This window comes from Pelmatolapia mariae, linkage group LG16_19, assembly GCF_036321145.2.
Source record: "Pelmatolapia mariae isolate MD_Pm_ZW linkage group LG16_19, Pm_UMD_F_2, whole genome shotgun sequence".
Classification (NCBI taxonomy): Eukaryota; Metazoa; Chordata; class Actinopteri; order Cichliformes; family Cichlidae; genus Pelmatolapia; species Pelmatolapia mariae.
In genome coordinates, this window is record NC_086241.1 from 43,005,229 (window position 1) to 43,026,779 (window position 21,551).

Here is a 21,551-nt window from a genome sequence, read left to right on the forward strand (position 1 = left end):
GTGTGTGTGAGAGAGAGAGTTAGTGTCAGGTTTCAGTCAGAAAGTGTTCCTGGGAAGCTGAGGGAGTCTCAAGAGAGATGAGATACAGCAAGCGAGGGAGAGAGCGAGAGAGAGAGGTAGAGAGAGAGAGAGAGAGAGAGAGAGAGAGAGAAAGAGGAGGAAAGTTGGCGAGATGCTGCTGAGTCGTGTCTCTTTGTTCTAAAGCAGATATATCCCCGACTTTATCAAGACTGACAGAACAAACGCACAGGAAACAGCCTCCCACAGGACACATAATCCACACACACACACACACACAGATGAGAAAGAGTACGAGCACACAAAGACACACAGAGGTCTGATGTGAACACACACACACACACACTGAAACATATATAAGAAAATGTGAGAAAGTGCGGAGACACACATGCGCACATCGACACAAAGACACACAGCACGAGCTAGCGGAGATACAAACACACACTTTGCATGTGTGCACATTTAGAGGGCAAAAACACGCACTGTTTACACGTGTGGAGCTCCAAACACATACATGGTTAAGCTCATACACTGTACGCACTGTGAAAAGAAAACACAAACATGCTGCCAAGGAAAGCATATGACAACAATGTGCACACATGTGCTCACACACAGACGAGAAAGACTCAACAATAACCTCGGGGAAATCATGGAAGGGTCCAAATGAAAGGTACACAAGGTCAACCAACATATATATACACACCCACATATAAAAAAAGGAACCAAGTGCATGTAATCCCTTCTATTCCCTATCAGCCACTAACCAGACTAGATCTTTATTAAATTACACTTGACCATGTTTACATTTTGCTAGCACATATTCTTGGACTCTGCACCTCTGCATAACACCCAGTTCAAAATAATCCTTATTTACTTCATACTGGGCAAAACAGGCACATATAAACTCTTGTCCCAATCCACTGAAGCTAGCTTTCTTCTGATTGGCTGCTCCTCATAAACAGAGAGGGCGCTTTGAGTACTCCAGGAGAGTAGAAAAGTGCTATATAAGAATCAGTCCATTTACCATTTACCAGAAGATACCCTATCTCATGGTTAATGGGTGGGCCAATCTGAATAAAACTTTTTTACAAACTTCGTCACACATACAAAGACTATTGAAATCTATATACTTTTACAAAAGCATTTGTAATAAATTCCAATTCGCTGGGTATTTATTATTTCCCTGCAAATGCAACGTTACATTCTTCATTTGCATTTTTTTGTAACCGAAATTAGTATCCACGATGGAAGTTTGTTTGACTCACCAATAAATATGGGATGAAGTATTTGAAAAAGTCTTGCAGGCCCAGCAAAAACTGGCCTTAGTGTGTTGTTTTATTAGTTTGGTAGAACTGGCAATGAGTTTTCGCATGGACGGCCTGTTTAAGGTCATAGTAAAGCATCGGATTTGAGTTTGAAATAGGATTTTGATCGCGGATGATTTCCTACAACTACGAGAGATAGATATCAGTAACTTTGTTTCTTAGATTGCTTTGCTTTTTGCTTTTGCGATCTTGTAGCTTACTTTACTTTGACAAACAGGTTCTAATGCAGTGACTTCTCGATTCAACAGGTCTGGCAGTAATCATGGCTGGTTGTTGGCTTCAAAAATACTTACTTTTCATGTCATGATTATTTACTCCATTAGTGATTTCAAATGTTCTTTGTAGGGTGTCCCAGGGTGACCATATTAGCGCTTGCATGTCTTTATGCAGCACCTGCTGCTGAAATTTTCAGCTCTTCGAGCCTTGTGTGCCCTCACACTGTCCTCACACCGGTTTAGGGCACAAACTTGTCTACAAGTGTGAGCAGCAAAGCTATGTGAAACACTGTGTAGTCTGCATGTCTGAAGCAGACCGCTTGGGGACTATAAAAGTCAGAAGGCCAGACACAAAATTGTCGTACTTCAATAAGTAAAAACCCACCCTTGAATTTTTCATTGTTTTGAAATGTTGCGTTTTTGAACTTTTGCCTTCATATCATATTCTTATTGACTCATTGGAGTTTCTGTTGCTCTCAGTGCTGCTGTTGAGACATTTAGCTGGTGATTCTTTATACATGGACGTATTATTGTACGAGTTCATGCATAATGTTAACTATTATTACTACTTAGGTTCTTTCTTTTGTTTTGTGTTGTTCTGATTGATATTACACTATATAGCCACACAAAGGGACAGGTAATGACTATGACACTGATGTAATGTTCTGCTAGGAAGCCTGGGGTCCTGGCATTCTTTTGGATATTATTTTGACACCTGCTACCTGTTTAAAGATTGCAGTCTCACAGGAGAAAGAGCCCAGATTCTTGAACGAGCCTCCAAACTACGAGGATCCTAACCCAATGTCCTTGTGACTCAACAACATTAGCTTACTTTAATGCTGTGGTTGATTGGGCTACATTTTCTGCAGTACTTGTAAGTGACATTCCAATGAGAAGATGCTGTTATTTTTCTTCTCATGGTGGAAGATGTGTAGGACACATATCCTCACACAGTCCTCTGAGTCTTCATTGTTTATGCCCAAATATCATCTGGTACACATACACACATAAAAAACTCATGAAGACACAGACAAAAGTTGACTGAGTTGACTGAGGGATTGGAAATATACTGAGATAAGTGAGGAAAAACACACACACACACACACATGTGCGTGCACACACACACCTCCACAAAAAGACACACAGTCCCAGAGGACTTCAGTTCTCTGCTCATATAACAAGCAGCGACAAACGACAAAACGCGACATCAGGATGTATGAGCCGAGAAACGTTCGACTCAACACATCGTTTCCCGACACGCGGATACACACACACACACACACGGTGAACACACGGCAGACACACACCATGGCAGCAGCAGAGCTCTGCAGGTCTCTGGAGAGAAGAAAGGGGAGTATCAGTCTACAAAGAAAGAAAGAGGAGCATGTGTGTGAGTGTGTGACAGAGAGATTTTCCTGAGCTGCAGGAAGTTTCTTTTGTAGGATAAGGAGAGATTTTTGCTGTTTCAAAGTGGTTTTTTTAAACGATTCTCTCCTTCATTTCTCACCCGCATCCTTTTTCTTTTTTTTCTTCTCTCTCCACCTCGTATTTACAGTCAGATTTTCTTTCTGCGTGTGTCATTTTAAAGATACAGAGGTCAGATCTGGAGCATCTTTTAGTCCCTTTCTTCTTGTTCCTCCTTTAATTGTTCTCTTTCCTTCGTGAACTTTAAGTCACACGTCAGCACATTCAGATTTTCAAGATGCTGTATTTGTTTCACATTTTGCGTTTCTCTTTCCATATTTTCTTTATAACTTTATGCTTGCTCCTTTGTACCCTTCTTTTTTCTCTTTCCTTATTAAATCCTTTAGCTTTTAATTCTTTAATTAATTCGTTAAGTGAAGCATCATTTTCATTCTTCTTGTTTTCACCTTCCTTTCTTCTTTCTTTTCTTAGAGTTTCATCAGTTCTTCTTTTTTAACCACTGATTTCTTTCCCCTCAATGTTCCATCCTTTTCAGGGTATACAATTTATTCTTCTTCTTACTTTTGCTTCCTACTTGTTCCATATTTAACATTTGGTCTTTCTTTCTTTTCTACTTTTCATCTCTTTTTTCCCATTCACTTCTTTATTCCTCCATCTTAGTTATTACAGTAAGAGGGTTGGAAAACGTCACTATACAGATGTTTGCAGGAACAAAATACTTTTGCTTCTTTCTTCCAGTTGTTTATTCTTTTTTCCCCACTCGTCCCCTTCTCATCCTCCCTCTCTCCTCCTGTACGGAGGGAGGTCGGGAGCGTTAGGAGCACAGCGAGAATTGCAGCAACAATTACATGTGAAATTAGCCTCGCCTCATAGCCTGCAGTGTAATTCCAGCCTTCTGAGGCGTGGCAAAGTCATCTGTCTCTAATTAAAGATTTTCTTTCTCTCTACCTCCCTCTCTCAGCCTCCCTCTCTCTCCCTCCTGGGTTAACATTCATCTTCATTCATCCCTCCCTCTCTCTCTCTCTGAATCTGAGTAGATTTGGGTAAAACCTAAGTTATTGCAGGTTAGAATTTTTAGCAGTTAAAACTAATGATTTCCAACTTTACATCTCACATACATGCATATAATATTTGCTTTGGATTCTTTACTTTCTATTTTCGTTGTTCATTGTGTTCTTCTTTTAATCAGAATACTCCTGTACAGCCGTCTGTCTGACTTAATGAAAGACGCATACATCTGTGTTTTTCTTTGACTCGATATTCCACAATGAAACGGAATAAGACAGATGCACTGACAGATAAAGTGACGGCAGAAAGAGGAGACAGAAAAACAGACAAAGCTGAGAGGATATAGGACTTAAGCCTTCTGTATGTTTCTCAGGCATGACTCTCTACTGGAATATAACCTAGACCGTGTGTGTCGGTGTGCTCAGCCTCCCGGTGAGGTTGTGTACTCTCACTGTTGCCCTCAGGGCTCAAGATGAAGAGACAGAGAGAGCGAGAGAGGAGAGACACAGAGGACAGAAAGAGAAAGTGAAGCTTCTGTGTTTCCATCGTGTTTCTACAGGAGGCTTTCCTCTCCAGACAGACAGGATTGCCAGTTGTTTCTTCAAACGCTTAAAAGTTTGTTGTGTTTGCATTTTCCTTGCATTTATCCACCTTTTTGATCCGCGACTACGATAACAACTTGTGTTAACCAAGTAACATTCTTAAAGTGGCAATTTTAGAAAAACACCACACTTTTGTTGACTTCAAATGAACATCCATGGGATGGCTGTAGCTCAGGAGGTAACGCAAGTCATCTACCTAATCTTAAGGTTCGTGGCTGCTTCAGTCTGAAGACATGATAGGCTGCAGACCAGACACCGAACCACAAACACACAATGTTACACTCAGAGCACTCAGATGTAGAAAAAAAGCGCTTGTATGAATCTGCATGAATGAGACTTCGCATGAAGAATTTTGAAAGGTAGAGAAGAAATCTGCTGTATCAGAACCAGATCATTTTGCTCTATCACAACACTGCAAACATGATCTAGATGCTTATTGCTAGATCTCTGGATGCTTCACAACATCCAACAGTGGCTAAACATAACAGATTGTATGAAAAAGTTAGACTTTGCTCATTTTGGAAGGAAGCTGGCGACCAAGCCAAGCCATGGACACCTCATTCAGTTTGCCGGTCATGTGTCAAAAATCTCTGAGCATGGACAAGAAGAGAAAGAGCTTTGGTATTCCAATGGTATGGGAAGAGCCACAGAATAACTTTGATGACTGACACTTCTGTTTAGTCAATATTTCTTAAAATTCCAAAACTAAATCATGTATCAGTTACCCTGACCTCTCATCAATAATGAGACCTGTTCAGATGAAATATATTTTTTAGGGTTTTCTGAGCTTCCTGCTTGAAAATGAAATGCCCAAAATTAATTGACTATTTCTCTGCAATTACAAACTCTATGTATACAATCTTGGTATCAAAATAAAGCTAAAACTTGTGAAATTTTATCAGAGGTGTAAATATTGCAGCAGATATTACTTTGTCAAAGTTACTGAGACTGGAACACAGAAAGAGTAAGTAGATTTTATCTTCGCCTACTTTTTAAATTTATTTTTAGCATATATTTAACATATATATAAATTTAAAAATATGCTTCAGTTCACATTTCATTCCAGAAATTCAGTAACCAACATATAAACATCATCTGTGCAAAGATTTATATTTCTAAAGTGAAACAATGAAAAATTACAGCACTGTCACTACATAAATATCCAGAAGTTGTACAAAAATGTCCAATTTTGGCACACATTGGACACCATGCCAGTTGAATTTTTTAGGTATTAAAAAGCAAAAATGATTTAATTTTATTAACAGCCCTGAAAATGCTTGTTTTTTAATCTTTTTGAAGAGCGTTTAATTGGCCTCTGGCCCTTTAAACTCTGAGGGGCTGTAACTTTGGTTTCTTTTGGTCAATTTGCATGATTGACACCTCTTTTTAATTGTTTGAGCCAATAGAATCACAGTAATGATGCCACGTTCACGTCACTTGAACAAATCAAAAGTTGCAAGGCTAAACACCATGTGGGCCCAAATTTACTGCATGTAGCGTCTGTCCAGTCACGTGTCTGTAGGTGGGTCTTAAATGGAGGTTGTTGATGGAAATGACTCTGATGCGGCTAGTTAGCCGTGGTAACTGCTGATAATCATGTGAGCAAACTTGCATCAGGTATTGTGAATTATTTTTCGAAATAGAGAAGAAATTGTGTTTTGTAGTGGATGATGGTGTAATAAGGGGATGTAATAACTAGGGGTTGGTTTAAAAAAATGATTTCCCGATTCAAATCGATTTTAGCTTGAACGACGCGCGTGGACCTGCCATCAGATTCTGAAGCTGCAGGTTTTGTCACTCTCTGACCAAAATTCATCGAACCAGCAGCAAAAGAAGATCAAAACTACGCTTCACATTTGATAAACATTGTGACTTTTGCTTTGACTTCCTGCACAGCTCCCTCCCAGTGTACTCAGAGACCTGTTTACCATCAAAAATCTCCATTTTCTGCATTATTTGTTTGCATATTGTGCTTTCGTGCTTACTACGCACCAGTTTATCGTTGTGTACAGTTTCATGTACAGTGCTGTCAGCTTCTGTTTTTCTTTTTTAAATGACCTCCAACCAGAAAGTCTAATTTCTGCTGTTCAATACCGAAGAAATGTAAACTTTTACAAATTACGCCAAGTTGCAAAACGCTTGTCTCTAATAAAACCTCTGTAATTTCGCTCTGCTTCACTTCAGCAGCATCAGGTAATGTTCATATATTGATTTATGGTTTTCTTCAGTTTTTTTTTCTACTGCAGAATATTTTTAAGGCGGTTATCTGCCATAAAAAGCCAGGCCAGGAAAATCTCCTACCTTGACACAATGGCATCTGCTGTGATTCTTACACCTCTGATGAAGTCTCACAAGTGTCAGCTTTGTTTTTATACACAGATATAAAAATATGGATATGTACTGATAAATGATCAGAATTATAATATTTCTTACAGTCTGAGTCAAAATTGAATCAAATCGGGACCTTGTGAATCGGAATTGAATCAGTTATAGTTACGAGCCCTTGTAATAACTCTGAAAAGAAGTCATGGGCCTTACTCAAAGGGTTAAACTGCTTTTGTTTAGAAAAATAAAGACGTTTTATAGTCTTTTCTCCTTCTGCATCAGTCTGTGTTAATCATTTCTGTGTTTCTCCTTCTGCTTTAAAGCACAGATAACCAGACGACCAGCGAAAACACACTGCTTGTGTGTACAGCCTCAGACAGAGCTCGCACTCTGTCGCACCCACACTGATTGGTTTTGGAACCCAGTTAATGAGCAGGTGTGTGTGCGAGCGTGTGAGTGTATAAGTGTGTGTCTACAGCCCAGCGTTCCATCAGAGCACCATGGGCTATTTGAAATGAGAATTTAGCGGCAGGGATGCACACACACACACACACACTCAGTCCTGATAGCCACTGTAATTAGTTGGACTCCACTGGAACTCGCCACAGGGAGAGGGAGGAAAAGAGACAAAGAAAGAGAGAGAGGGGTGGGGGACATGTGTGATGACTTAATGCAATGAAACAGTTTCACATAAAATCTTGAACTGAAATTTCTGATTTTTACCAAAGACCCTAAGTGTTAAGTATGCCTCCACTTACACTTTCTGTAACCGTTCCTTCACCTTCCTGCTTTCCTTTTATCTCATCATGTAAGGTCTCCATCGCACACACAGAAACAATATTGTTTAACTATTGTTATCAGGGCTCAATAATGCATGAAAAAGAAAATGCCAAATTCAAGACCATCTCTTTGTATTTTCATGGTTTCCTTGTCCTCCTGTGTGACCTGCCTTTTCTATCTTTTTCTCCCACTTCTGGTCTCTCTTTGTCTCTTTTCTATTGGTGTGTATGTTTGCGTGTCTATGGAATTGGCACACCTAGAAAGGCACCATAAATGCTGAAAAGAATATATAGGTTTAGGAGGAACAAATGCGTCCATACAGATAGCATTTCTTTCAGGGAAGGCCTTGCATATTTCAGCAACACAATGCAAAAACACATGCTACATACTACACTTGTGAAGTATTTATTTCATGTTCCTTGAAAATATTGACAAACAAGAAAGCTACCTGTCACAAGTATTAGCTAAAAACTGCCCAGTACTACGTAGGTTCAAGTAACCAAGATAGAAGTTTTTGCTGGATGAATACAAAGAATTAGGTCGAACTGGCTGAAAAAAGTATCAACTGATTCTGAACTGCGTTTTAACAATCACAGCATCTCCAGTGCTTTTGTATTCTATTATTTCCTGCTGCAGTCCTACCTCCAGCTGTTTTTCATTAGTAATTTAAACTTTCACTGATACCCAATGTGTTTACATATGATAAAGAGACATCAAATGTGTGGGATGTGCTTTCACTTTATGTGTGTGCTTGCACATTAACTCCATGCTTTAATGTTTCCCTGTGTATTTTTATTAGCTGTGTGCATGCATGTGTGTGCATGTGTGTGCGGTGAGTGAAGTTATTTCTGTGTTTCAATTAAATATTATCATGGTCTGTGAAATGTCACAAACACACACACACACACGTGCTTCTAGGAAAAGAGCACTAGCGCCGCCTCCTGTGGACTTGGGGACAGAACCTTGATCATCTACTGGCTGAGTTTGATGGGCCTTGATGTGTGATTGGTTGACACTCTCTACAAGGTCCGATGCTTATTTCATCTCGCTGTGGGCCCGCGATGTACACACCAACACAAAACGAGGCACACACACACCAGCTGGATCCACACAAACAGTCAGGGACACAGCTGAAACATGCACTGAAAAAAGTGAGAATAAACAGAGTACACATAACATGAACACAAACAGAGGCCTGCACGGAAAGATGAAGAAAAAACACACAGAAAAATAATCACTTGGATAAATAACAGGAGACAGAAGACAGAAGGGAGAGGGGAAGACATGGATAAAAGTTTACTGTGAAAAACTTGATCACATTCCACAGTAACTACCACTGTAACTAACCACTGTAACTAACCACTGTAACTAAAGCTACTATCAGAATTTGTTTTGATCTTCATTTCACAAAATATTTCTATTTTGAGGAAGGGGAGGGGCTAACATTCACACACATCCATGCTGGATGCTTCAGAGAGCAACTTGGGATTAGTATCTTGCCCAAGGATACTTGGCATGCAGACTGGGGAGCCAGGGATCGAACTCTGGCTAGAGGGTTGCCTCCTTGTGCCTTTGGATCAGGGAACAAGTCCTGACTATCATTTGCACTTATGCACCAAAAAAACAACTAAGAGTACCTGGCTTCTTGTGGTCCCTGAAGTCAGGTCCTTGAAGGCACCCAATCTGGGAACTAGACTGACCTACAGAGGGAATTTAACATTCAAACAGTGAATGACAGTGTGACCAAATTATGTGAGACTGGGAGAAATAGCTTGCCTGATTTGAACCCAAGCAGTGTTTTGCTATTGGACTTCCATGGTAACAACTGTTTGTCTATAACAAACACTGTGTTTGAACACAAGGGTGTCCATAAATGCATGTAACACCCTAGGCCACAAGTCAATGAGCAATTTTGTAATCATGTTGACAGATCCATAGCCGTATGCTCTAAGCACTCTAGTGTCTGACAGAGATTGTCAACTCCCATCTCTGGCAGAACATCAACAGAATTCCAAGGACAGCTGACAACAGAATTTCCATAAAGGATACTGTCTGATTCAGTAGCCTCAGAATCTCTGCTTTTTGCAGACGATGTGGTTTTGTTGGCTTCATTGACCAACAAAACCACATCATCTGCAAAACGTTTGCACCAGAATATGAAGTAGCTGGCATGAGGTTTAGCAGCTGATAATCAAAGATCATGATTTTTGGTTGGAAAAGGGTGGAGTTTAAGTATTTCAGGGTCTTGAACACAAGTGATGGAAGATGGATGTTTTTCACAGGACTGTAAAATTCAGTGAAAAACTAAATACACCCCTAGAGAAGGTGAGAAGCAGCCACATATTGCTAATCAAATGCACTTAATTAACTGACAATATTATACGTTCACACAATGAGGAAAGACATCAGCAATGATCTTAGAGAAGCAAATGTTACTGTCCATGAATGTGGGAAGGCTTATAAGGTCTTTTCCAGAAAGTTTTAACTTTAAGTAACATTTTTGTACAGTGAAAAAGATTATTCACAAGTTGAGAATATTCAAGACAGGTACCAACCTTTCCAGATGTGGATTTCCTGTCAAATTCACCCCAAGGTCAGACTGTGCAAGGCTCAGAGAAATATTTTTAAAAAGAAAGCGCTACATCTCAGACTCTACAGGCCTCAGCAAGTTAAATATTCAAGTCCATGACAGTCCAGTTAGAAAATTATTTAAAAAGTATGGCTTGTTTGGAAGGATTCCTAAGAGAAAGTCTCTTCACTCTGAAAAGAACATGGCAGCAAAGCTTAGGTTTGCCGAGATTCATCTGAACAAACCACATCTGAACAATGTCCTTTGAAGCAATGGACAATTGACCCAAATTTGGCCATAATGCACAGCAAATTTTCTAATCTGATCTGATCCGATCATCCTGTTTGGTGAAAAACACAGCATATCAGCACAAACAACTCATACCAACTGTGAAACATGATAATGGAGGGGTGATGATTTGGGATTGTTTTGAAGCCACGGGACCTAGGCACCTTGCAGTCATTGAGTCCGCCATAAACCCCTCTTGATAACAAAGTATTCTTCAGTCAAACGTGAGGTCATCTGTCTGACAACTAAAACTTGACTCAAAAGTGTGATCACTTTTGAGTCAAGTTTTAGTTGTCGCAACACGACTGCGATCCCAAATGCACCCGCAGCTAAATGACTAAAAAAGAAAAAAAGATCAAAGTCCAGACCTCAACCCATTAAAAATGCTATGGCAGGACCTGAAGAGAGCTGCACATAAATGAATGCCTACAAATCTCAATGAACTGATGCAACAGTTTTGAGGAGAGTGGGCCAAATTAACCACATAATGAAGTGAGAAACTGATAAATGATTACATCAAGATACTGATGTTAAAGATGGTTCTACAAGCTACTGACTCATGGGGTGTACTTAGTTTTTAATTGCACTACATAGAGTTTGGTGGAAACTTTATTTTTCACATGAAAAATGTAGGGCATTTTTTACAAATGTAAATATATTACTGTGTGCTGTATACTATATATTATAGTACTTTTTTTATACTTGGCAGTAGATGAAGATCTCAGGACAGCAAAAGTGAGCCTTCACTCCCCTTAGAAACTTAATAAGCACTTTCCAGATGTTGACCACAAACTAGAAGGATTTTACATAAAAGTTTTTTTTCCTTCTCCAAATTCACTTATGTGTCTGGAACACTACACATATCTGTATCAAAGAGCACACAAACACTCCTCTCCTCCTTCCTCCCTGCTTTCCAAGGTTGATAAGTGCCTCACTCTAACATCACAATAAACAGTAGAGCCTCGGCCTGCCAAGGCTACTCGCAGAACAACTGTCAGCCCAGCTATCCTTTTCCGGAGGACACACACACACACAAAAACAACACAAAAATGCCCACATACACACTGCTTTTTCAGTTCCACACCACGCAAAGGCAAACACTCACACACCCACACCTCCCAAAAAAACCCAACTTTTGTTGGGCCCTGTTGTTGCTATGGTTACAAGGTCGAGTCCCCCCAGTATTCTAGGGGAGCACAGCGAGGTTCTTTAACGGTCACATGGAGCGAGAAAAAAAATCACTGCAAAAACAAGAGGGTTAGAGCTGCTTTTCTGCAGGATACACACAAACTGAGAGAGGCAGGAGTAGTGAAATGTCCAAGCATTCATTTGTACTGCATGAGCATATATAACACTTGCTAACATAGCTTTCACATATTATGTGTTGTGTTCTTGTTAATAATAGTGAGCCTGTTATGACTGAATGTTTATCCAACACAGTCATAAGAAGGTTGGATGAAGTGCTCCCATAATAAATATGGATTGCAGTGGTAGTTTATATTAGATCCAGCTCTGTTTAGAGCCATAAGGAAAAGAGAAAAAAACATTTTTGCATGAATTAAAACTTCATTTCAGACCACCTTAGACAGCACAGAGGATAAACAGAGGCTCCCAATAGCAAAAAAAAAATAAAATGTTTTACAAAGGCAGCATGGTGACCTACAGCTCAGCACAGCAGGCGACACTATACATATCAGGGAGAGGGATCCCAGTGAAGGTTTTCAAAAACCCAACATCCATACTGGACTGAATCAGTCATAATGGAAATGCATTGAAACAAAGCTTTAAGGAATGGCTCCAGGTATTGTACCATCGAGATACCTGAAAAGTCAACACGTTCTCACTCCCAAAGTGTAACATTTTACGCTAGGTGACAAATCGTCGGTATATTACGCTTCTGCTTGCTGCGTTACTGTTTATCCATCGTGCTCATACTGTTATCGTATCAGCAGGGGTGTATATAAGCACCATGTAAAATTGAAGTAGCAAGCTATAATGTAAACAGTCTGGGAAACCCAATTAAGGGGATAAATTTATGGCTGAACTGAAGAAGGAAGAAACAGAAGTAACTTTTCCTTGAAAGACTCATTTGGTGGAATTGGAACATGAAACACTAAAAAAATGGAGGTTCAATCAGTTTTCATATTCCTGGACCCAGGATTCCAAAAGAGGCGTAAGCGTTTAAATTTTCAGTTAAGTGAGCTTTGAATTACATAAGTGCGAAGAAAGATACTGATGGGAGGTCTGAGGATATCTGCACGACCATCTTACCCAGGTTATTATACTATTCCAAGCACTCTCAATTGAAATAAACGATAAGCAATTCAATCAAATGGGACAAATTAGTATCACAGTATATTTGGCAAGGGAAAAAAACGAGAATAAGACTTTAAACCTGCATACTGGAAAAGAACAAGGGAGAACTTGCATTGCCCTGCTTAAAAAAGGAATATATTTCAGACTTATTCTGAAACTACCGTGCAAAGCAAGATGGAAGGAAACTGAAGAACACTTTTCTGGGTATATTCCAATTCAAGCATGGCTGAGTGATAAAAGACTGATCCAAAAACTAATGGACCTGGGTAATAAATGGATTAATTTATCTGTGAAAACATGGCAAAATATTATCATCAAGGTTAGTTTGATAGAAGAGATAAAGAAGGTGCTGACACGATATTGATTTTGTACCTAATAAATTATATGCAAACCATAAGCAATGGACCATTAAGGGTCTCTCCTTATATTGTGCCTTTTTTAAATAAAGTGACACTGTGCAAAGTGTGGCTTTCAACTGAAAAATGTTAAAAAGAAGTTAAAAAAAAAAAGATTCCTCTTCAGATTCCTCCAGGTGTGCCACCACATTAATAGTTTTAAGGAAGAGATTCAAATAGCACTCAACAGCTTAATAAAAGTGCTTTTCAGTGCCTATTAGACAGACTCTGATCTAAACGTGATCTAAAGAATATAAAAGGGAATCAGTACCTACATAAAGCAAAAATGGCAGAGGGAAGCTAGTTAAATTCAGTTTAGTTTATATAGCACCACAACAACAGTTGCCTCAAGGTGCTTTATGCCAAAGACACTACAATAATATAGAGAAAACCCAACAATCAGTGGAATAAAAAGAAATCTGTTTGCAAAACTGTGCTTTCCAATGGAGGATTGAGAATAACATGTTAAGGCTCGCTGGGGTTGTTTGGCATGAAGAGTCTTCATGGATATTTCATTACTCCGATCCAGAGGTCACATCACTCAAGCTCTTGCAGCTGCTCGAAAAACTGGATTAAACTTCCTTTAATGTCCTTCCTTCATTTATACTAGTTTTATTTTATTAGTGTGATTGCTTTATTTATTGCCACATGTTGTTAAGTCTATCTTTGAAAACATGCCTAAATAGACCTCTGCATTACTTACTGTACCTTATTTATCTTCTTTTTATATATTCTGCTCCTGGGAACAATTCTGGAGAAGAAACACTTTAAACTTTTGGTGACTTTCTGCCAAAATAATGTTTAAATAAACTATTTTTCCTGCGCCTACCAGCAGGCTGAACTAATGCCATGCTAATTCACGTAATGGATACATTAAGCCAAGGAAAATGAAAAGTACATCTGCCAACACTGATAACAAAGAGATCAGCCTGTAATCAGATAACTGAAACAGTGGTGACACTCAGCTGTGCACATCCGTCAGTGCAGCAGCACAAGTGGATGTGTCCCTGTTGGGCTGAGCAGAGAAATTATCATCTTTGTTTCTAGAGAATGTTCCCATAGATTTCAATTTAGGATTCTTTGAGTGCTGTGTCCCTCTCTTTTAATGACTCTGCTTAAAGCAAGTCAGAAATCACAGTTTTACACTAGTCATCACTAGTTTTCCAACTAGCCACTGGTTTAAGCTTAATTCTTAGAAAATCAGCAGTCACATGGCTTCATGTTCCTGTTTGTTTGGAATACAACATGCAGCTTTAGCCTAAACAAAACTATGCTGTTATCACCATCTCTACTTTTAAGATTAGGCTTAAAACCTTCCTTTTTGCTAAAGCATATAGTTAGGCCTGGATCAGGTGACTCTGAATCCTCCCTTAGTTGTGCTGCAATACACGTAGGCTTCTGGGGGATTCCCATGATGCATTGAATGTTTCTTCTTCAGTCACCTTTCTCACTCACTATGTGTTAATAGACCTTGCTGCATTGAATCATAGTTGTTATTAATCTCTGTCTCTCTTCCACAGCATGTCTTCTATCCTGTCTTCCTTCTCTCACCCCAACCGGTTGCAGCAGATGGCCGCCCCTCCCTGAGCCTGGTTCTGCCGGAGGTTTCTTCCTGTTAAAAGGGAGTTTTTCCTTTCCACTGTCGCCAATGTGCTTGCTCATAGAGAGTCATATGATTGTTGGGTTTTTCTCTTTATGCATTATTGTAGGGTCTCCCTTACAATATAAAGTGCCTTAAGGCAACTGTTGTTGTGATTTGGCGCTGTATAAATAAAACTGAATTGAACTGTTATGCATTTATTTTTGTTATATATTTAGAAAGTTGCAGTTAATTAATATTTTCAAATTGCCTTTATCATTTTGTGTTTCTTTTCAATTCATCATTTATTTATTTGATCAGTATTTCAGCACCCAAAGACAGCAAATCAGAGTACTATAAAACAGTCATAAGCAACAAATCCCCAGGTTGGAAAGCAGAAAACACTGAAATTTTTGCCATTAATGCCCATCTATTACTCAAATGAATGACTAATCCCTTCGGTAGGGGTTTGATTAAACCAGTAATGATTTTAATTGAACACTTTAATGGAAAAATGCTTTGTTTAAATGCAGAAATTCAGGTAAATGAAAGACACAGTGCTATCTACAGCCATAAATACACAAGGAAAATACAAGGATACAAAGTTGTTGGGGCTTCAAGCACATTTTATAGCTGCTACATGAATGCAGTGGATTCACTGTCATGGTATTTTTACAGTTTGAGATTTTTTTCCTCACATGAAGGATATGAGTGCTTATCTGCCATGGTTTGAAATAAAGAAGCAGACACAACAACCTATATAAGATACAAAAAAAGCCCTATATGAGCAGCTTACAGTATACAGGCCTGTAGACCTGTCTCCGTAAGTCTCAGCGGTGGAGAGGGAGAGAAACAGTATAAGAAAGCGACCTTGGACCGGGCGAGGAGACGCTGTTGAGCTCCGCATCAATATTTTAGCAGTAGAGTTGACACATCAAAAAAAAAGGAAAAAAAAGAGAGAAAGAGAAAAGAAAGAACGAGGGAGAAAGGAGAAGAAGAGAATGCCCAGCGATTCCAGAGTCATCCAATATTCATGCACGCATCATCGCTGCCATGAATATTCATATGGAGATGAATATTTAAGTGCAACTCCTATGGAGAAATTAGGTTCATCTTTACACTTATCAATAATTTGCAGGCCAGGTGAGTCTCATCGGCCACTAAATAAGTCATGTCTGCACGCACGCACACAGACGTTTGAAGGATGGGAAAAAGAGTGGAAAACAACACAAAGTTACATGTCTGCTGGTTCGCAGCAGTGCCTTGTGGGTAAGAAGAGAAAGAGATGTCAGCAGTTTGATCTCCAAAAACAGAGTATGTGCACACAGTTTATCTATTACCATTAATGAATATACATGCGTACAGTTGCATGGTTGACACACACGTTAACTCCAAAATGTTAAAATGTCCAGCACCAGTAACACTGCTTTGTTTTGGTTATTGGTCTTTTATGTCCAATGTGAAATATCATGTACCTTTTTTTAATGTATTTTTTTGCACCAATCCCTCTGATCAAATATTTAGCATCTAGCCAGAATAAGCTGGGGTTTTTTTTACCGTGGTTTGTAAATAAAAGAAACCAGTTTAGATCCGTTTCAATACTTTATTTAGTTGCAGCTCCCAGTGACAGAAGCTCTTTTGACAATAGGCAGTATTTCACAAATGAGAAATATTACTGCTGTTAGAAATACCCCAAACCTCCAACTGAGAACTAAAATGAAATAATTAATCACTGTGAGCACTGTGACATGAATATTGTACAGCTGAGACTGTGAAGTTAAAAATTTAGTCAAACCTGATAATGTAGAGCCTAGCCCAGGAAAGACTGTGAAGTGCATTAAACTGGAACTGTGAGTGGATTTAGGTCCAAAAGGTTCCACTCCTTGGAAAAACCCACCTAAAGTTTTTGTCTCGATTTTTAATCCACCCAACCGTTTTTAATATTTCCAACCTGACACTAGTGAAATTAACACATTGATTCATGAACATCTGCCAACTGAGTGAATCTGAATTATACACACATGGCACCAGCTCACACATACCTCATTATTTAATTTACTGTCTCTCAAAATATGACTTACTTATACCTTTTAAACTGTTACACAGTTTAGGAACAAGTATATTTTCATTCGATTCCCCTTTTCGTGTGTGTGCGCGCGCCTGTGTGTGTTTGTAAGCATATAAAGGACAGAAGAGCACAATTCAGAAATCTCTAATCGTAACACATCCTGTTCTTCTGTGTTACTCATCTGGTGGCAGTGATGTCATTACACAAACACACAATCTCTCTCTCTCTGTCACACACACCCTTCTCTATGATATGGTTATGAGGGAGGCTATGCCTTGTAATCCTATTCTCCTTGGTGAGGATGAAGACGGGGTGTATGTTTGTGTGTGTGCCTGGCTAGAAAAAGGAGATCTGAGGTGGAGGGAGGATTAGGGCAGGAAAGAGGAAGCCAGCCAAAGTGGGCGGGCATTATTTGCATCAAATACTTATATTTTCTACACAGTTACATGTTTTCTTTTTATATTGAGACTGAAGTCAGTGCTGCTCCTCCATGATGGAAGCAGAGCAGCTGATGGGCCCTTTGTGAATGTTTGGAAACATGTGAAGTCTTTCTTGCCAGGTAAAGTTGTAATAGTGCCATATCTCCATCATCTCCTGTTTTTTATTATACAAAACAATTTGAAATACTTTACTTATTCATCGCATATTTGAGAATTTCATTTTTTATTCTTTACTATGTCTCCTTTTTTATTCTGAGAAGTTTGCTGTGTGCCTCCATGTCACATCTATAGCACAGAGTGTGCTGAACTAGATGAGAAAGTGACTCCAAACTGAGGCATCCAAGAGTGTCATAATAGGACCGTGCTGTGCCAGTTTTGAGCTATCTTATCATACTATACAAAATGTACAAAATCTTTGCACATCGCTGAATGCATCAGCTTAAAATGAACATACTGGCTGTTGAGATTGATGTAGCAACTGTAGCCTCAGCCTATTAGTTAGTGAGATCAGGTTTTGTGAAGCCTTGACCTGAAAGTTTTTGCTTTTGGGATCTTAGTTTTTTGAATCCAAATGTCAGGAGAATGAGGTGGATCTGACTGTAAAACAATGCACAGTCATATAGCAGCAACTTGTCAATCACATGCCAGGCATGCCCTCCAGCATGCCCTAACTCATCCTCCTTTTTGACACTAATGGGACCATCATTTACAAACTGAACATCATGCTGCATTCAGAAAAACTTGAAAGACTCTAGTTTACTGAGGTCTTAAACAAAGACTCTGAAGGACCATAGACATCTATACGATTAGAGTTCCTTCTAGAACCAGAGAAGTCACCCCTGCTGGCCATATGAAAGAGTCCAAGCACTTGTACATTGGCTTTTCAGACCTGGAAGCTACGCTGATGTTTCAGTATATGCCTGCAGCCTACTTCTTAGGCTGTTTTTCAGTGTTATATCACTAAGTTCTTGCTGACAATGATTTAAAATGCACAAGGCTACTCTATTCCAACAGGGCATATGTTCAGTTTAACACTGATAACTTACACTACATTGCTAGCACAATCACGCATCAATTGGGTAAAAATGTGTACACAGTGAGGGCAGACAGTAACTTGATTACTTGTTTTTTCCAACCAGATTATGAAGAGTAAGTCACACACTTGTTGCCATGTCCCTCCGATGCAAACTGAAAAGTCCAGACTTGCAGGTTTTATGTGCACATTAAGTCTGCTTAAGAATATCAAATAGAATTGTTGCAGACCTCAAAAGAGTCCACAGAAGGTGCAGACTTCAATGAGTTCTCTGAAAGGATTACCCCTAGTTACACTATTATGGACACTGTAGTGTAAAAGGAAGCATCATGGCAGTAGTTCAATACACAGAAACAACCATGGTACATTTCATCTCAATGCACAGTTTTCCTTCATGGCCCAGCGCCCACAGGCTGGATATTTGGAAGAAGCATCAGTCACACTGGATGCAGAAGTGTCATGTCTATTCTATACTATTCACATGTACTGTGAGTTGGTGAAAGTAACACTATTTACCTTGAAGAGGTGATGTCTCTGCTCTTCTGACAACATCAGCTGATGACTGTCTGTTACCATGGCGTCCATGTCCATCAGCCAATCCCACAGCTCCTGGTATTCAGCCTCAAACTCCTGCAGACTGACAAAAGGAAGTGAGAGAGAAGAAAGAGTTAAACTGTTATAATTAAATGTTTGTTTTGCTATGATTCATCTTGTCTATTTTATTATTTCCTTTATTATTGTAATATTTTTTTGTCCTCCGGCAAAGGGAAACATGGATCTTGTTATACTGATAAAACACATGGCTAAAAACTGACTGACAGATAAAGTTTGCTCTACAGAAAAAGACAGCAGAAGGCAAAAAGAAAAAAGTCTGTCAAAAAGCAAAACTAAAATGCCGTTCCAGGGAGTATTTCATCACATTTTACAGTTGTGGTCATAAGTTTACAAAACATGTGCTTGAATGTCATGGTAAATTTGGGATTTTATAGAGTTGGTTCACAAGTTGAATTTATTTTGAACTTTCTCAAATCCAACAGGGTCAGAAATACGTATATATACACTCCCACTAATATTTGGTTAAATGTCCTTTACCAACTTGCAACTCAGTCAGATGCTTTTGGTAGCCACCAACAAACGACTGAACATTGGACCACTGTGTGTGGCAAAGCTGACAGTTCATTTAAATTAGTTGGCTTGTGAGATTATTATTGAAACAATTATTTGATCCCCGCTGAATTTGCAAGTTTGCTCACTTCCAAAGAAATGAACAGCCTGTAATTTAATGCTAGTTTCATATTAATGGAGAGAGACAAATTATCAAACTAAAATTCAGAAAAAAACACATGACATATAAGTTATAGATTGATTTGTATGTCACAGAGTAAATAAGTATTTGATTACCAAGCAAAACATGACTTAGTACTTGTTGGAGAAACTGTTGTTGGTCTCCAGGTTTGCACGCATGTCAGGAGGGTTTTGGTTCTCTCCTCTTTAAAGAAACCCTCTAAATACTGTTTGGTTCTTGACTGCCACCTAGCAACTTGAAGCTTCAGCTTCTCCACAGATTATCTAAAGGATTGAGGTCTCTAGACTGGCTAGGCCACTACATGACCTTAATATGCATCTTCTTTCGCCACTCCTTTGTTGGTTTGGCAGTATGTTTTGGGTTACTGTCATGCAGGAAGACCCATCCATAACCGATCTTCAGTGAGGCTGAGGATAGGCGGTTCTCATTCAAGACTTTACGATACACTGGCCCCTCAAAGCGGGGAAGTCGTCCTGTACCCTTAGCAGAAAACCAACCCCAAAGCATAATGTTTCCACCTCTGTGCTCGACTGTAGGGATGATGTTCTTTGGGTCACACCCAGGAATTCTCTTCCTCCAAAGACGGCGAATTGATGCTAAAGAGCTTGATTTTGTTTTCATCTGACCACAACACTTTCTCCCAAGCCCTTTCTGAATCCTTTAGATGTTCAGTGGCAAACTTAAGAGAGGACTGGACATGTGGACCTTTTTAAAACTTATAAACTGAGCAGTAATGTCAAAATGTTTAAGTTGCCTTTAGTAAGTGAGTTAACACAAAAAATCCACTATGTGTTTGTTTCCACTCACAGGTATATTATTAAATAGCTACTGAGAAGAGAGACATCCTGGATACACATTTTGGTAGAACCAAATGCCAAAGTTTATGTTTAAAACTTAAAAATAACATCCATGCTCCTGCTGACATCTTCAGCAACTGTATGGGTGTCTTAGAAAGATATTTAGATATTGTGTTCATGACAGTTTATACAATCAGCACCCAGGCTGTTTAAATTTGTAAGCTGTTTTAATTTTAATTTTGTAAAACTGTATTCAGACGTGGTTAATATTGTAGGGTCTTTAGCTTACAATATACAATGCCTCGAGGCACCTTGGCGCTACATAAATAAAACTGAATTTAACTGAATTGAAAGTGTAGTACGATAAATAGTCTTATACCCTCACGTCTTCTGTCATCCCCCCACTTCTTGCTGCTTCATCCCACTCCCTTCCCCATTCTCCTTATCCCAGATTTCACCCCCACCTCTCTCCATTTCACCTCATTTTTCCGACCTCTCAAAGTCATGGCTTTGCCTCCCACATCCTCCTCTTGCCCAGATTTTCTCCTCCACCTCTCTTTTTCCTGTTTCCTCCTCCTTTTCTTGTTTCCTAGCACTTTCTCTAAATCTTTCTACCTCCCTTTTTTCTCTTAACATCGTTCCTTTCCTTACTCTCTAGTTCTCCCTCCCCTTTTTCAGCTCACTCCTCCCACTATCACCTCCCTCTTCCCCTTCCTAACTCATCCTCTCACCTCCCCCTTCCCGACACAGGATCACATCAAATATTTATGCTGCTGGAACAGGGGCCGATTGCTCAAACACGCGCATTACTGTCAGCCGTTTTGTTAAGGTGCGTGTGTGTTTATTATTTATATATTCGCTGGCTTTCGGTCTCGGCGGGGATCGCCAACATGTTTCTCAACATTAGCGGTGAAATTGTTTGGAATTCTCCGGTCGCTGACGACGACAGTTTGACAGCTCTGTCAGACCCACAGTATTTCCACAGTGACTCGCACACAAGCACACACACTGCACGTACATGCCAGGCAAGGCGACCACACATTAAGAGGTGCTCTCTGAAGC

The 21,551-nt window shown here is 39.4% G+C and overlaps 1 protein-coding gene across 2 annotated transcripts in view; it reads right to left on the minus strand.

Annotated features, from left to right (window-relative positions):
* akap6 (A kinase (PRKA) anchor protein 6) overlaps nt 1-21,551 on the minus strand; it is a 215,407-nt gene that overhangs the window by 74,021 nt on the left and 119,835 nt on the right. For both annotated transcript variants that reach the window (XM_063496793.1, XM_063496794.1), the window contains exon 15: nt 18,903-19,023. In XM_063496793.1, the coding sequence (XP_063352863.1) occupies nt 18,903-19,023 (121 nt within the window). The remainder of the gene's footprint in view (nt 1-18,902; nt 19,024-21,551) is intronic.